The 18,589-nt window shown below is 38.0% G+C and overlaps 1 protein-coding gene across 1 annotated transcript in view; it reads right to left on the bottom strand.

The window, feature by feature from the left end:
- Positions 1–18,589, bottom strand: part of VWA8 (von Willebrand factor A domain containing 8) — a 179,792-nt gene that overhangs the window by 62,568 nt on the left and 98,635 nt on the right. The window contains exons 23-26 of the mRNA XM_018071170.2: positions 17,994–18,129; positions 16,545–16,664; positions 14,435–14,640; positions 5,892–6,043 (exon numbers count right to left, since the gene is read on the bottom strand). Coding sequence (XP_017926659.1) covers positions 5,892–6,043; positions 14,435–14,640; positions 16,545–16,664; positions 17,994–18,129 — 614 coding nt within the window. The remainder of the gene's footprint in view (positions 1–5,891; positions 6,044–14,434; positions 14,641–16,544; positions 16,665–17,993; positions 18,130–18,589) is intronic.

The raw sequence follows: 18,589 nt of genomic DNA on the forward strand, positions 1-18,589 counted from the left end.
ATGTTTATTCGCTCTTAATTTTAGATCCTGGTTTTCTACAGTATTACTGTTGTCCATGAAATGTATACACAAGCAGGTACTTTGTTCAGAAAAGTGATTGCATGGGACTTAGAGCCGATGAGGCAATTCTACAAAAAATTACTATCTAGTCTGAGTTTCTTCATGCACAGCAGTCTAAGGGGAGATGATCTGTCAAAAGGTAATTCTCTTATGCTGCTAGAAAAATTTTCAAAATGACACCTACAGAACACAATTTCTTCCCATTTTTATATTTTTGATTTCAGAAAATAAATTCATTTTAGGCTATTAAAAAAATAAAATCAAACAACAAAAAACCCCAAACCCAAACAACTGTGTTCAAAAAGGCAACAGAATCTGCTTCATAAAGTTATTTATTTGGAGAACACAGTGGAAAATTGCTATGAATCTTGTAAGACTGAAGTTCCACTGAATGCAAATTCTTCACTGCCAGACTAGTACAGCTGCGGACATGAACTAAGACAGGCAACAAAGCTGTTTAATACATGATCTTGTAAAACAGTTCAGTGTTGGCATGGAATATATTATTCAAGGGCTCCAGTAATAGTCTGTGGTCCATGTAGCTGAAAAGACTTCCATCCCATGTAACCTTTCTGGACTAAAGGAAGATATAGTCTGAAATCAGGAAAATTCCTTACCAGCCAGTTGTCCTCAATTTATTCAAACATATTTTGATTAAAAATATAAGCAGTAGATATTCAGAACAGTCGTATGTTAAAACCCGTGTTCGCTGATAGTCAAGTGCAAAGCCCACCCTCAGCTGCCCCCACAGTGCACAGGATGGACAATAGACATATATGATATGAGACATATCCAACAATTAACTACAGATTACCTGGGGGGGGAAAACCAACATCAAAGAACAGTCTCATGAGAAAATTAAAGCTGTTAAAATTACATATTTATATTACATACAGAAAATTCAGTTAATGTAAAAAAATAATCAAATTATAAGAAGCACTTGGATGTGGATAGTGACAGGAGGAAAAATACGGAATGGCAGTTTCAGCAAGGATAAATGTCAGAATTAGAGCTAAATGCTGTTTTACCTAGAAACTGCAGATGGTCTAAACTGTGCACCAAAGTGGCAGATTAACATGAGTTCAGACAAATGTGATGTAACAGATGTCAATGTGAAAAACAAAATGTAATTGTACATAAAGAAAGATAATGAGTTAGTACCACGAGTAATTTATTTTACCCACTATGTCTTGGCAAAGCATCGCAGACAAGCCATCTGCTTTACGCACAATACTGATAAAAATTATAAACTACGGGACAGGTGATATGAGGAGGGACAGACAATATCATAATGTTATAACCTGACAATACGGAACATGTCAGTGCCTTGAAGAATCGTTATCAGAGAATTACAGAATCAGCCGAGTTGGAAAGGACCTCTGAGATCATCAAGTCCAACCCTTGACCCAACACCACCGTGGTTACTAGACCATGGCACTAAGTGCCACATCCACTCTCATCTTAAAAACCTCCAGGGACAGTGAATCCACCACCTCCCTGGGCAGCCCATTCCAACGTCTGCTTACTCTCTCTGTAAAGAATTCTTCCTAATATCCAACCTAAACCTCCCCTGGCAGAGCTTAAGACCATGCCCTCTTATGCTGATGCTGGTTGCCAGGGAAAAGAGACTGATGCCCACCTGGCTACAACCTCCTTTCAGGTAGTTGCAGAGAGTCATGACGCCTCCCCTGAGCCTCCTCTTCTCCAGGCTAAACAGCCCCACCTCCCTCAGCCTCTCCTCACAGGACTTGTGCTCGAGTCCCTTCACCAGCCTCATTGCTCTTCTCTGGACCTGCTCCAGCACCTCAATATCCTTCCTGAACTGAGGGGCCCAGAACTGGACACGGTACTCGAGGTGTGGCCGCACCAGCACTCAGAACAGGGGAAGAATCACTTCCCTGGACCTGCTGGCCACACTGTTCCTGATACAGGTCAGGATGCCTTCTTGGCCACCTGGGCACACTGCTGGTTCGTGTTCAGCTTCCTGTCAATCCAAACTCCCAGGTCCCTATCTGGGAAAAAATGACAACCGAAGAAAACAAAAAGCTCAAGTAAAGCCTTGCTTTAGAGGTCTAATATATGATACTAATTTTGCAAATAAACAAATTAGTATCTACAAATTAATTTCTATCTCAAAAAAAGAACTATTGCAAGAATTATTTTCTACATGGTCATTAGATACCATCTAATCTTTCCATCCATGATTAGGTATATTAATTCCAAAGTCTCACCTAAAATTCCCATAAGACTCACTGCTAGCGTCTGTTCAATTTCCCTTGTAATTTCAGCTGGATACAACCCTAAAGTTTCTTCTGTTGAGACCCTGTATTATAGTGCATTGCCAGTGTGCCTCATGGTTTCTTTCCTGTATTTACAGCAGTTATGTTTCAGTAGCAATTTAAGTAGTTCTGATTTATACAACTTTTATATTAAGTAGTATGTGACAGACTTCTCCAAAGCTTATTAAAATAAAGATTCACAAATCATTTGATACAAGACAAGCCAGAAGATACCTGTATAAAGGAGTGAGCATTTCAGTATAATGATTTTCCTGTCCTAGAATCTCCTGGAAATGCTTCTATAATGCAAAACTTTGTATTCTTATACAATGAATTTGCTGTAGGTTTGACTAACATCCTTGGGCAGAATTGGTTTGGACTACTATCCCAGTGTTCATGTTACTTAGTAGAAACCCTGAGCAATTTATTACGATAACTAGTAAGTCTTAGAAGTCTAGAAAATTAAGACGGGAGCACAGAAGTCATCTGTGGGGGTATGCTGTTTTTGCTAGAACAATGTAGAAATCATATCTGGTAAACCTTCAGACTGTAAACTTGTGAGAGCCTAGAAGCAGGTAGGAAAACGAGTTTAAAACAGAAAGTGATCTTGACAAGTCAGAGAACTAACTTGAAAAAATACAAGACAGTAAGAAAAGTGTAAGCACGAAGGAAGTTGATTACATAAAGTGACGACGGGATAAGAGCTATGGAGGGTTCTGCAGAAAGGATGTGGAGGTTTATGTTTAGAAAACCAGAGGTGAGTTAAACATTGAAAGAAATGCAAACATACTGAGCTTTTTAAAAGGAACCGTGGCATGAAATACATCTCTGTACATCTATGTTCTATACTCTTGTACTTGGCTCCACTAGAAACGAACTCGCCCAGTTTCACACACAATGCTTAAAGATAGACACAAATCAAGTGAAGAAAGGGAACATAAAAGAAAAATAAAATCAACCAATGGCCTTAAAAAAGAGGAAAGATTGAAAGGTGACTTTCTAATGGCAAGGATATTTAGCAACAAGACTGACTTGCTTTGGGAGGTTATAGAACTCCATCTCTGAAGGTCGTCAGGCATGAATCATGAAAAAAAAGAGATAAAGTTTCTATAAGGTAGTGGGACGGACCACATAAGCATCATTATCCTCCTCTCAGATTCATGGAAAACATTAGAGAGGAGGTCAGTACTCTAGTACCTTTTCTGCAGTGATCCAAACACAATATACCAAATTACCTCAATGTGTCCATCACAGGAGCTTGCAATTATGGACTGGAGTAGATTTGAAGAGATTATCTCAATGTTCTTTTACCCCAAGGTAGAATCAACTGTGCTGAAACCATTCCTGAAAGATGTCTGTAATTCAAGGTGATCTGCCTGTGGCTTACAAGCTCCATAGGGTTAAATCTCATGATCAACAGCAAGGTTGTCCTGCAATGGAGCAGTAGGATAACCTCAAATTCCGGAAGTAGTAAGGGATTGAGACACAGATTTCTGGATCATGAGAGCCAGGTGGTCAGCCCAGATGGTGAGATCTAAGAAAATGTCGCTTTTATCAACTGTGTGTGAACCACTTCTGTAGTTTCTCCTCCCCTTGGGTATCAGTGTATAAAGAATGTGCTCATAGCTGCCAGTCAAGTGAAGTTTTGTGGGGTTCTTGTAAGTCCTTCATCCTTGGCGCAACCTGTCCTATGAAACCTCAGTGATGAATTAAAAATGATCACGTGATTATCTTTAATTCAATATAATTGCATCAATATAACTAATGCATTCTTCTATTTTATCACTTCTAGACTGAGCTGTCCCCAATTACAGCAGTCTTTCTCTTATGCTTCCTAAACCTCTGATCTTCTCATTACTAAAGAGTCCTCTCCCACATCTAAGACTTCTAAAAATTATACAAAGAGCAAATTTCTCAAAAACTATAGCAAACGTCATAATTCTTGAAAAGAGAAGTTACCGAGGGACTTTTAGCAGAGAAACCATGGCAAGAGTTTCAAGTGTGTACTGTCAATTTGGCAGAAATTGTAGTTGCTGGTTGCCTAGGCATGTAACAATCCTGTCAACAAAATTAAAAGGTACACCACAGGCACTACACTGCCAATCTTTTTGAATAGTTATATGTAAGATGTTAGATATAACAGTAGTACTCCATCAGGAGAAACCTACATTCACATGGACACTTAATATCATAGAATGGGTAAGGCTGGAAATGACCAGAGCAGGTTATCTGGTACAACCTCCTTGCTCCAGCAAGGTGATTCTAGAGCACAAGGCACAGGACTGTATCCAGATGGTTCTTGAATATCTCCAGTGAGGGAGACTCTATAACCTCTCTGGGCAATTTGTTCCAGTGCATAGTCACCTACACTGGAGTAAATATCAAGACATCATGCCATTTTAATCAGTCCCTCCTCAGCAAATATAAAATATATGTGTCACATGGCAGACTCAATTTTCTATATATCCATAAAGCTTTCTCCATGAAAGGGAAATATTTGTTTCTTCAAAAATAATTTATGTATTAAAGTTCAAGACAGAGTAAGTTTCCAATTGCTTTTCAATATGATCTACTTAAGTCTGTTTCCTGTGAATTTTAGAAGAATTAATTATATTTGTTCATAGAATCACAGGATCATAGAATGGTTTGGGTTGGAAGGGACCTTAAAGATCATCTAGTTCCAATCCCTCTGCTGTGGGTAGGAACATCTTACACTGGACTAGGTTGTTCATAATTCCATCCAACCTGGCCTTGGACACTTCTAGGGATGGGGCATCCATAGCTTCTCTGGGCAACTTGTGTCAGTGTCTCACCACCCTCATAGTAAACAATTTCTTCCCAATACCTAATCTAAACCTGCCCTCATTCAGTTTAAAGTCATTCCCCCTTGTCCTGTCACTACATGCCCTTGTCAAAAGTCCCTCTCCAGCCTTCTGGTAAGGTCCCTTCAGGGAGTGGGATGGGGCTTGAAGGGCAGAGGGCATTAATACATAACGTAGCTATTTTGATTCTAATCTCTAGAAAAAAGTATATGGTGCAATATGTCAACTGGTAATATAATCCAAGAATAATTGTGATTTACAGACACATACAAAAATGGTTCTTAGACCTTACATGAATTGCCCCATTCGGCAGAAATATTTTCGTAGAGCCTTTTGCGAGCATCAAAGACAAAACCCAACTACCACTGAAGACAACTTTTGTTTCTACAGATTTAGATGATAAATAACAGGACAGAAGTGTGTTGCGATTCAATTAAAAACACAGGAGAAGAAACAAGTATTTCCCTTTATTAAGATGTAACTGTTTACCTTACAAGCTATCAGTATGTACATGGACATTAAAGATTAAATGTAATAATAAGCAAATACTCCATTACGAAGTATTTTATATTGTTGTAGCTTATTTGGAAGATTATAAATTTGAACCAGTGGAGGATTGACTTTCAAGCATTCCAGGTTGTTTTTAAATCAGTTAGCAGCAAGATAACACACTATAAAAAGTGATCATGAGAAATATGTCTTCTTAACATATATTTTATGTTATTCTTACTCCTTGGCCAGTTGTACATTGGTCGGTTTTGCTCCAATAGGTATTCCATACTTGTGCAAAGTGTTGTACAAAATTTCACACATTTCCTTGTTGTAGGAGTCAAAGTCAAACACGTTTCGAACAACATTTGCGAGTCCTTCAGCTGGAAATTTCTGTGAAGAAACAAAGACTCCTAAATATCTTTCAGTGACTACCTATTAAGTTACAGCATATCATTACATACTTCTAAGATGAATAGCTGTAATAGTAACTTTTCTCGACAGAAAAATGCTTAAGTAATCTATGCTTTCAGTTTCTAGAATAAAGAAGGTACATAATTTCTAAGTTAAAAATTGTTGAATTAAACAAAAAAGCATGTGACAATTATTTAATAGTCAACATCATTAATAGTGAATTGTTTTCATTATACACATTACAAGATGCTGTAATCATTAGAAAATATAGTTAAAAGCAGCCTGTATTTTTTCAATTTACTTTCTGTAAACAATGAAGATCAAACACAAATACATATATTTGTATAATTCAGCCATACATTTAAGAATTCTCACTCTATTGTTGAATACAGAAAAACAGATGATACACTGCTTGCTTGCCAAAAAATACTTTACATCATGACGGATTTTCGTAGAAACAAATTCACTTAGGATTCACAAAGTTTTTTTTCTCAGTGAAAAATACTAGTTGAAATGTGCCATGTACATTAAAAAAATCCCAAACGTTTATCAAATTTTGATCAATTTCTCCAACAATGGAATTTTTGTTACTGTATTGGATTGATGATTTTGGATGAGGAATTGGTTGGATGGTTGCATCCTGAGGGCAGTGGTCAACGGTTCAAGGTCCTGATGGAGATGGGTGACAAGTGGTGTCCCTTGGGGGTTGTACTGGGACCAGTACTGTTTAATATCTTCATCAATGACATAGTGGGATCAAGTGCAGAGGGATCTGGACAGGCTTGAGAAGTGGGGCCATGGGAACCACATGAAGTTCAACAAGGCCATGTGCACAGTGCTGCACCTCGACTGGGGCAACCACTGCTATAAATACAAGTTGGAGAGTGAAAAGATTGAGAGCAACCCTGCCAAGAAGGACCAGGAGGTACCAGTGGATGAAAAGATGGACATGACCTGACATTGTATGCTCACAGCCCAGAAAGTCATTTGTACCCTGGGCTGCATCAAAAGCAGCGTGACCAGCAGGTAGAGGGGAGGGGATTCTGCCCCTCTACTCTGCTCTTATGAGACCCCACCTGGAGTACTGCATCCAGCTCTGGAGTCCCCAGCACAGGAAGTGCTGGAGTGAGTGCAGAGGAGGGCCATGAAGATGACCAGAGGGCTGGCACACCTCTCCTATGAGGACAGGCTGAGAGAGTTGTTCAGCCCGGAGAAGAAAAAACCCTGAGGAGATGTTTAGGCAACCTTCCAGTACCTAAGGGGTTACAAGAGAGCTGGAGAGGGACTTTTGACAAGGGCATGTAGTGATAGGACAAGGGGGAATGAGTTTAAACTGAAAGAAGGCAAATTTAGGTGAGGTATTAGGAAGAAATTCTTTACTGTGAGGGTGGTGAGGCACTAGAAACAGGTTGCCCAGAGAAGCCGTGGATGTCCCAATCCTTGGAAGCGTTCTAGGCCAGGATGGATGGAATTTTGAGCAACCTAGTCTAGCGGACAGTTCCCTGCCCACAGCAGAAGGGCTGGAACTAGGTACCTTCCAACCCAAACTATTCTATGATTCTATAAGTTAAATTGGAGGAATAAGAGAAATGAAGAACCACTCAAAGAAACTTATGCCACTGATTAACAAAGAAACTGAGGTGGAGGACCCCAAGATGTAGCAGGTATATGCCCAAAGGAGGCTGTGACCCTGCGGGAAGCCCACATTAGAGCAGGTTTGCTGGCAGGACTTGGGATCCTGTGGAAGGCACACACTGGAGCAGTTAATGCAGAAATGCAGCCTACGGAAAGGACTCATACTGGAGAAGTTTGTGGAGGTCTGTCTCCTGTAGGAGGAACCTCGTGATGGAGCAGGGAAAGAGTGTGAAGAATCCTCCCTCTGAGGAGGAAGCAGTGGTAGAGACAATGTGTGATGAACAGACCACAACTCTCTGTCCTTCTGTGCTGCTGGAGCAGAGGAGGTAGAGAAAGTCAGGAGTGAAGCTGAGCTTGGGAGGAAGGGAGGGGTGGAGTGAAGGTGTTCTACGATTTGGGTTTAATTCTCATTGCCCTACTCTGATTTGATTAGGAATAAATTAAACTAATTTCCCCAAGTTGAGTCTGTTTTGCTCACAATGGTAATTGGCGAGTGATCTCTCCCTGTCCTTATCTCAACCCATGAGCCTTTCATTATATTTTCTCTTCTCTGCCCAGCAGAGGAAGGGAGTGACAGAGTGGCTTTGGTGGCACCTGGCCAGGGGTCAGCCCACCACAGATGTAAATGGAGCAAACCAAATAAAAAGCATTTTAAAAAATAATCACCAAATTGCTATATATACCAGAACCTTGCTGCTTAACAGCTTTATTTTACCTTTGTTTTTCTGGCAAAAGGTGGGAGTGAGAATTTTTTTATTTAAAAACTTTTAACTTTTTCTTCATATGCCTTTCATTCAAATACTAGATATTTCAGACCAGGACCTGGATGTTTCAATCTCAGTATATCTCTTTTACAGTAATGAAGATAAATTTGTGAAGAAGTATTTTAGGAAGTTGAAGTCTTAATTGGTTTATTCTCCACTAGTGAAGTAGGCTGGTACAAAGAATTTGAAAAACAGACTTAATGTAAGTGTCAAAGAAGCTTATAAATGTATTAAAAATAAAGATATTTGAGTCTTGCTTAAAAACTAAAACAGAAGAAAGCAGAAAATTTTCCTAAGTGTTTTGACCTGTACTCTTAATCAAACATCAGCCTTAGTAAGGAGTTTAATATTTTTCCCAACTTAATAAATATCTAATCTCTGTAATAAAATACCTGTGACACAAGCAATACTAAATTCAGCTAGTTACTGTGATAGACTGGAATACCAATGCTAAAATAGGCTTGTACAAACCTTTTTTAATCTGTGGTATACATGGCATAGAATATTTTAGTACTAGTGTTGGTATAAAAGTATGCTAAACTATGTCCTGCTTTTTAAACCTATCCATGAGGAACCTTTTAGAGATTCTGCATTATTACAGTCTAGCGAAATACAAGTTATTGTGGGATAATAAGTTGTCCTACAGCCTATGCTATCCTTGTTACAATGTCCATTCCATACTGAATTAAACAGGTACTAAAACCAAAATTTCTCCCAACTGCTATTCTAACTTAAGTTTGTGACAATGTTTAGTAGCCAAAGTACTAATAATGAAAATTGCACCTTGGAGTCAAACATACTGAAAAAGAAAAGCCCACCAACTTATAAAAAGGTACATGATGGTAAGGTTCATAAACGTGTAAAGCTACTTAGTACTCCATATGCAGGACTTTATTTCAGTCTGTTTTCAAGTGTGGCTTCTTTTTAATAAGAAGAGAAAAACACAATTGTGCATACTCCATATAATCAAACTCTCAAGCACAAGTCCTGTGAGGAGAGGCTGAGGGAGGTGGGGCTGTTTAGCCTGGAGAAGAGGAGGCTCAGGGGAGGTCTCATTGCTCTCTACAACTACCTGAAAGGAGGTTGTAGCCAGGGGGCATCAGTCTCTTCTCCATGGCAACCAGCAGTAGGATAAGAGGGCATGGTCTTAAGTTCTGCCAGGGGAGGTTTAGGTTGGATATTAGGAAGAAATTCTTTACAGAGAGAGTAAGCGGACATTGGAATGGGCTGCTCAGGGAGATGGTGGATTCTCCGTCCCTGGAGGTTTTTAAGATGAGACTGGATGTGGCACTTAGTGCCATGGTCTAGTAACCACGGCTGTGTTGGGTCAAGGGTTGGACTTGATGATCTCGGAGGTCTTTTCCAACCCAGTTGATTCTATGATTCTAGATTCTTTCCTTAGGTATATGATGAATACTGCGTTTTCTCTGTTATCCCCTTCTCACTGCAAAGCACGACCAACAAACTGGCACCAAGCTATCTTATCCACTCATGATCTGCTCTTTCACCTGTCCTGCACTAGATACTGCAGAAACCTTGGTCAAGTGCTTCAAATAATATCTGGTTTTCACTAGAAGTCTCCAAGTATTTCCATGGTTTGCTGAATCATTGCATAATTCTGACATCGATAGCCTTCTCTGCAATGAATTGCCTCAATAGTTCCATACCTCTTGGACACCATGAAAAATTTCCTGAGGTACAACTGATCACTGCTGCCAATAAAACCTGTTTCGAACACAAGCTACTTGTCAAAAAGTCCTCTACTTCAGTTACTAAAAAAAAAAAAATCACAAATCTCTCATTTTAATCAGAACAAATCCAATCACTTTTTAATAACTGCCTGGAAAATTGCTTACTGAAGAAAGGAAATGAGCGTTTACTTAAAGGGAAAAAAAAAGAAAAAGATAAAAGAAGCAAAAGAGATTGAATGTTTGAGGTTTGAGCTGAACAAAAATAAAAAAAATCATTTGGTTTGTATTGATTTTTAGAATGAGATTACTAGAGAAAATATTGATCTCTCATCAGCCTGTCTGGTTCTCATTCATTGATTCTTCCCCTTACACCTCTGTTTGCACCTCAGAGTATTTTCACAGCTTAGATTCTCAGCTATTCCTTAAAATAGTAAGTAACATAGGTTTTGCTTTTAACAATTTTATATTTTTATCTATATATTTTTTTGCTTTATTTGATACAGAATTTGGCTTGGTAAAAAAATCCATGTTTTTATGGATCTAACATTCCATGAGTAGATGTATTGCTATAGTCTGCTTAAAGTCTACGAGCAAAATAGTAGTTTTTTAGTAGAGATAGAGAATCTTAATTAAAATATGGTATACTCATTGCCCTGAAAACAAAGTCATAAGTAAATCTGGTATTGAGTCTGCAATGAGTTCAGATTTTTTTGTTTTAGACTTCCACCTTGTGTTCTCACTATCACTCACTTCCCTACATATTCCAGTGCCTTCAGATGCCTGCATATTTTCCATCTGGCCAGCACCACCTCAAAGGTCCACCCTGCACATTATAATAGGTCTCTCCCTACCTGCTCATTCCTCTGTGTTCTTGGTTTCCTCCTGCAGCCCTGATGCCCTTTCACTGAATGTTGCCAGCTCTCTCTGTGCCTCCTCAGTTGTCCTGTCAGCAGGGCAGAAGTATCATGTGTATGGCTCTTCTGAGCCACAGGCATAGTAATGGTTAATCAGTGCTCATGTCTTTAGTGGGCATCATCTACTGACAAGCAAGGAGCTGGATTCTCCCCCTGCCTTTCCACTCACAGAGACACTAATTTCAACTTGTCCCTCTGTCACATAGCCACTGTTTTTGATTAAATCAGCAGAAACCTAATTATCTTTGAAAACTGGTAACTGAGATTCACTGTGGTTGGCCAAAAGGGTAAAAAGTTATTACTGATGCGTTTGGTAGCAAGGTGAGAAATGAATACAATCTGTGATTTGATAAACCTAGTTTTCTTTTGAGATTAGGCTTAACATAAAAAAAAGTCCTATTTTACCACAAAAGCTTACTGAACAGGCCTAAAAGCCTGATGATTAGTAGACTTCAGGTCCAGGAGGTTTCTTAGACATTTACTGCTTGAAAACTGTTATACTAGTGCTTACTATTAGAAAACAATCTCAGATACAAATAAGAAAGAAGGCCTATCAGAAAAGTCTCAGCTTTCCCAAACTAAAAAACAGTTAATAAAAAAGCTATTGCCGTTTTATCTGGGTTAATGTGGGTTTCCTGATTAACATCTGCCAAGGCCTCATGAAAAATAGCATATTAGATTGCAGAGAAGCAGTCATAGCACCCACGCTGGTAGTACAGGCAGCATATGGTAATCCAGCAGAGCAAGAGCAGAGCTTCTTAGCTTGCCCATAAGCCACTATTAATATAAGCACTTTTGACATTTGACACAGTCTGAAAACTGGAGGCAAACAAGACAAAAAGGTTATATTCAGGTCACCTGCCATCTAGAGCTTCAAGACCCAAACTCCCTATATAGTATGTGGGGAGAAAAAGTTGCAGCAACCAAGTTAAGTACCTACATCAGACAATTTTCCCTATTCCTGCAGTTTCATGTCTTCAAAATAGTTTGGTGTCTTGACCTTCGCCAAAAAACCTAAGAAAAGTTAATATAGAGGCAACCTAGCTCTGAACACAGTGTCTAGCTCCAAGTAAATTACCACATGTTCCGTACTTGCTAATCTTTATGGGAAGATAATCTTGTAATTGCACTCTAGAATCAATCCTATATGCTGAGGACCACAATTAATCAGAGTGCAGAGATTAGCTTAATAATATGCTGATAGCATAATAATCAAAATACTTTTAACTGACTAGTCCCAATGCTCAGATATGCTCTAAGGTAGCAGTAATCAAAAGCAATTTTTTTCTCCACAACATTCAACGTTTTTTTACAGAAGCAAAAAATTCCAAAATTATGTGAAAGAAATCAACACAATAGTACAAAGAAAACGGGGCTGTGGAACTGCTGTAAGGGAAATTGTTTAATAACATGACTAACTTCCCTCCTTCCTTCCTAAGGACCAGCAATTTTATTGACTCATTTCCCTCCTTCCTCTTTCTTCTCTACCTGAAGACCTAAAAGTTTCTTACTTTGGAATAACCATTATGCTTATATTCATTGTTTACATTTGGCTCCTCCCAGTCTTTTTATTTATTCAGATTGAAAAACAAGTTACAGTAAACAAAATGTTGCATCCCTTCAAAGAGACTGGGATCTTGAAAACAAATGTTACAGAAGAAATCAAAGCTGCATGTTGGAGATTTATTTGGATATTTTCACTTTGAAAGAGGTGAAAGATTAGCAGATGGGAAACTTCCCTGCTGATCTGAGCCCAGTGCCCAGCTTGATGTGATGTTAACTGATTAAGTGAAGGAGGCAGAAGCAGAGAGTTAAATGCCCTTAAGACAATTAGCAATGCAGCTCCTTCAATCTTCAATTAGATGCCATTCACACTCATAAGAATTAAGTCCTGTGTTTCTGCACCAGTTAGTAACAGAAGACAGTACAACTTCAGATTACTTGGAGACAGATGATGAAGGAAAGAAGCTAGGAAGAAAGGTAGGAACAGAAAAAGGGTATGAAGACAGGAAGAAGTTCATTTAAAAAAATCCTAAAAACATCAGCTTTTCAGCAGCACAGCAACTGTTACTCAAGTCTGTAATTTTTCCATGGTCATTTTAAATGTAACACTGTGTTTAGAGATCTGCATGTACATGTTCTATCAGCTTGGTAAACAAATGTCTATCAGCTGGTAATGGATCCCAACAGACTACTTTGCTGATGTGTTTATTTAGATAGATTCCTTAGCTTTTAGGTCTGAATCTTGTTAATCCTTAGTACAAAGTTATAAAGCATTATTTTTTCTTTATATTATTGATATCATAGTAGCACCAATTTTGTCTCGAGACCTTCTTGCACTTTAGAGACCACAGAGCACAAAAATCTATACTCCCCAGAAATCTAGATGAACTGAAGATTTTTATAAGTATTAAATCTAACATGCAGGATCTAAATGTCTGTGTATATAAAAGAATGTTTGTGAATAAGTTCATGAGCACAAACCCAAAACTACCATGCAACTCTGCTATACTATACAGTGTTAAACATAGGAACAGTAGGTCAAAATTTGTGAGAAATTGTATTCTAATTGTATTAATGACATTAATTTTCACTATTTTTTTAAAAATCTCGGATTCAATAATTCAAGAAACAGTCTATAAATTATCAAATTACCAACTTCATGATTATAAACAGAACAAAAAAAAAGCACTGCCATTTCAAAGAGCATTAAGACACTTTATATTTCAAATACTTCAGGTAAAAAACATCTTTCAATTTATAAAGTCAGACTTTAACACTTAAAAAAACAAATCATCTCTAAAATCATGATTTTACAGTTAAATGTGTGTAGGAAGTAATTGTGGATCCTATGTACCTCCTTGTTAAGCTGTTATCCATCTAATATTTTCTTTAGAAAGAGTCCACCAGTGATGTACTACTGTTATGCAGCAGGAACTTGTTTTTTCACAGGAAAGAATTAAACCTACAAATTTTGTAGCAGCATAAAGTGAACAGTTGCACTGTCCCTGAAGTATTGTATGTTAAATATGGAATTTTATAGTGAGGGCCAGTATGAACATGGCACACTGTATTCACAGTATGAATGTGATATTTTCTCACACAGTAGAAAAGCAGACTCTTGTGGGTTTTTTTTAATATCTATAAATAAACATGCAGAAAAAAAATCTGCCCATATATATTTGTGATCCTTACCCTCAGACTATCTGAACATCTAAATAGGATGGCTCCTTCAAAATGTAAAGCTTCTCATAAGAATTAAATAAAAATGCATGAACAATAATGGCATCTTTTTCTAAAACCTTCAAGAATTAAAAAATTAACAGTGATGAACTCAGTTTTTCAATTAAATCTGATGTACTGTACCTGTAAATGTTTTACAATATTCACAACTTCTCTAGTTGAATAGGGATAGTTAATAATGCCTTGGTCAGCTAAGCTCCTGAGCTCTCCAAAAGCAGCTACCAGTTTCTGAAGAATTGGCTCTGGAACATCAGGACCATATTGTCTTAGCATAGCCATTTCAGACTGTGGTTTGGGATTATCAACAGCATGGCAACTAAAAATGTCCCCTAAAAAGAAAAAAAGCACAAAGTTAAGTAATCTATAAAGAGATAGCATCATAACAGCACCTTTAAGTTTAATATTGCAGCTTTAATGAAAAAGCAATGACTCAAAAGAATGCTGAGCACTAGCTTTTTAAAACTAAACAAGGCAAAAACTACTCTGAAAAATGTGAAGAACATTGAGGTTTCTGGAAACAAGAAGATCTCTCCTGTCATTTCAATGAAGCCAATCATGAGGGAGAAATTAACTTCAAGAAGAAACACAAGCCAAATGAATTCAGAAAAAAAGAAAAACGTTTTAAAGAAAACATAACTTGTTGAATGGGACCAATTTGCAAACCCTTTCAAAACACCATAGGATGCAGGGAAATCTTGAAATGCAGGAAGGCCCTAATGCAAACCCAGTTAAGAAGTCTAGAGGAAACACTGGATTTCTCCCTTCTCCCTGCCTGTCTTGAAGTATAGTAAGACATTTGGCAAAATATTCTTTCCATATATTTGCATTATGTTGATCCCAAACATATAATCTATAAAATTGAGTTTATTCTTAGAGAGCCTTTTAACAGTCATACAAAACTTTGCAGAAATAAGATCAGATCTTGCTGAAAAAGGACTTGGATTAAAAGCATTAGAGACCCTAAGCTTGAAAAACAAAATCAGTGAAGAATTCCAAAATCTTAACCAAGTCCCTGCCATGCAGTTCAAAAGCAGTAACATTAGCATGATCTGTTTTGTTTAAAGGGTCCATGTAAGGAAGGAAATTAGGTCACGAAAAAGAAATATGCTACACTAAATCATATTGGGGCAAGATAGCTGGTTGAAATTCAGAGCCAATGAGTTTCAGACATGGAATCTCCATTCAGTGGGAACCACACCTGAAAAACAAAGAACTACTATTTAACATGGAATTTAGTTTGCACTTGCTTTTTTTAAGTTTGTACTTGCTTTTTTGAATATGTTTTAATTTCCTGCAGAATAAGCACTATGGCCAAAGTTAACCAGAAAAACCCCACAAATTAGGGTGCCTGCACATAAACGGCCAAAGTAACACAGATAATACAATCAGTGGAATCTGGAGGGGTGTTCATAGCTGTCACGTAACACTGCCAAAACGTTGCCAGAGGCCCACTTAGAGTCTCATCTTGGCCAGTCTTCGCGAACGAAGATTTGGGAAAGGTCATTACCCTTCGAGCCTGCGCAGTGGATTTTTTAGGTGAGACACAGTGTGTGCTGAACTGAGCCCACCCTTTAATCCTAAGGTTCATCTGCCGGGGCCGAGCGAGCTTGGACAGTGGCAGTGAGGTCCTCAGGACGTAGGTTTGTTTAGAGTGACCTTCTCTTAGATGGATGGCCTTACAGGGCTGACGAGCTCCATCTGCCCAGGGAAGTCCCCCGACTGGGAATCGAACCCGGGCCATGGCAGTGAGAGCGCCGCATCCTAACCACTAGACTACCAGGGGGCTCCCCCACTTAGAGTAACACTGGACTATACAGGCCAATGGTGCTTCATCCCTTGCCCTTATGCAATGTAAAAAAAAAATGGTGAACAGTTGAGAGGGATGCTTACAGCTCATTTTTTTGCTATATTTGTATACTATATACACTCATTAACAAAGATTTCCCATAACCTTGTCTATCTGCAATCTTCGTTCAGATCCCAAAAAACAAAGTAGTTTTAACAGAGATGACCACATATTCACTTCAGGGCAAGTTTGGGCCCTTTTATTAACACATGTAGATTTACATGATAAGTCTTCAAGCTGAATCTCACCTTGAGTACCTTATGAGTGCCTTATGTGAAACAAAGTATCAATATGCATAAGAACCCCTTCTCCTCGTGAAATCTAATTAATACACTTATTCTATTAAACAATTCTATTAAAGATCATAATTTAATGTGAATCACTTACCTAATGTGCCGAAAAAGTCATTACCCAAGAAAGGAAATCCAGGCCTATTTGCCAGAACTATCATTCTAAAATCAGGATGAATAACTATTACATTTTCTCTCCTCTCTACATGAGCATGATCTGGAAAAGAAATAAAACGTATTAATTGCATATTTAAGCTTTGCAATCCTGAATGAGCGAACATAATTAGATTAGAAGAAGAATTCTTAGAATCAGAAGAAAAAATCTTCTAATCTAATTCTGTTCTTCTCAGAACTAGAAGAACAGTTACAAAAAAAAGGCTCAATAGCCTTTTTTTTTTGCCATTCAACTATAAGTTTTCTAGGTTTCATTTTAAGGTTTCGTACTTTGTTACATGAAAATTTAACCAAAGTGTTTAATTCAAAAAACATAAAAATGCATCCACTGTTCTTGGGGTGGTGACTACCTGTCCTCTTTATATCTAATTTCACTGAAATGGTGAAGCCAGTGGTGAATAAAATGTGTTTTTATATAAGTCTGACATTATCTGATCTGGGAAGACAGGACTGAAATGCCTCCTGGTTACTACAAAAATCTGTGAGAACCCAGAGATACGTGATTTAACACATGTGAAGACCCCGGTTCTTCAAAATTACTCAGACTGACTCCATTGTTCCCTTACAGCATGTTTCCAGTGGCACACTGTGTTTGGGAATCCTTTAACTACCTCTAAAAAACTACAGTAATAATTGGGACTGATTAGCAAGACATTTTAAAAAAAGCCCACCTACAGTTTATGATGACAAGCAAAACTCAGGTGTGCCATGTGTGCTGAATGATTGCCACACTCAAACATTATTCCCAATGTTGTTAAAATGAAACTCATTACATAAAGTACAGTGTGTAGTAACATCAAGAGGGCATTTCAAACATGGTCTTTCTTTGGAAAATAATGAAAAATATTTAGTTCCTGCAATTCACATGAATTAAATTCCATCAAGTTACAAAATACTTTCATCCTGCAGAGTATATTTAAATAATGTAAGCATTTGCAATATTTGACTAGATTAACCCTTAATAATTCAACCTTAGGTATATCCATATCTTCATTCTAGATCTGATACTCCAACTGTCTAGATAGGCATAACCAAGATCATAATCTTGTCAACTAGATCTTTATTTCTTATGGTGAATGAGAAGCAGAGAGGTCAAATTACATTTTGTTGGGGTTTGGGTTTTTTGTTGGTGTTTTTTTATTTTATTTTATTTTTCAGCAAAATTCACAAGAATGCTAATTTAAGAAAACTTTGTGGCTATTCCAAAAGTAGTAAAGAAAATGACTGTAAATTCTTTCATTGTTAACCTTTTAGCATCAAGTAATGTATCCATTTGGATTGTTTTGGGTCTCTACTTAGCAGTGCAATTGCTGAAAACCAGCAACACATTGCATTCTATCGACAATGATCAAAACATTTTCTCTCTACTTACTGGCAACAATGCGCCTTCCATCTGACAAAACCATTTCCCCACTTTCTACTAAAGTTTTTAAGATACAGGTAACATTTGTTGGTGCTTTGTCTGCCTCATCGATCACCAAAATATGTCCAAACTTCACTGCTTTTACCTAGAAGAGAAAAGAATCATAACATCACAACCTCCCCCAAACACCTGCAAGTAGCTGCATTACTGATTTCTCAATCAGCAGCAGTGATGTTGCAGTGACACTGAGACAAGAAAGTGACTCAGAACAGGGATAAGCTATGACCAAATTGTAATAGAGGGAAGAGGAGGCAGATGGGACAAGAAAGGTGGGTGTTCCTGGTTCTTCTGGATAGGGATAGAAAGGGCTGTGCTAGGGAGGGATGTGAGAAGCCTGACTGAGAATGGAGTGCTGACAGGGAAGTGCAAAGCCAGCTTGCATCTAGATTGTCAACATGTAGCTGAATGAACTAAAGAATGGCTGCAACAGCTGTTTGGAGCCCAACTCAGCATGTAGGTGTGAGGTGCTATGAAACAGGAGGAAAATACCACTCTATCAGTTAGAATGTGTCAGGTTAATACTAAATTATTTTACATACTCATTT

Source organism: Manacus vitellinus, unplaced genomic scaffold, assembly GCF_001715985.3.
Source record: "Manacus vitellinus isolate BGI_N305 unplaced genomic scaffold, ASM171598v3 scaffold_2_pilon, whole genome shotgun sequence".
In the NCBI taxonomy this organism is placed as follows: domain Eukaryota; kingdom Metazoa; phylum Chordata; class Aves; order Passeriformes; family Pipridae; genus Manacus; species Manacus vitellinus.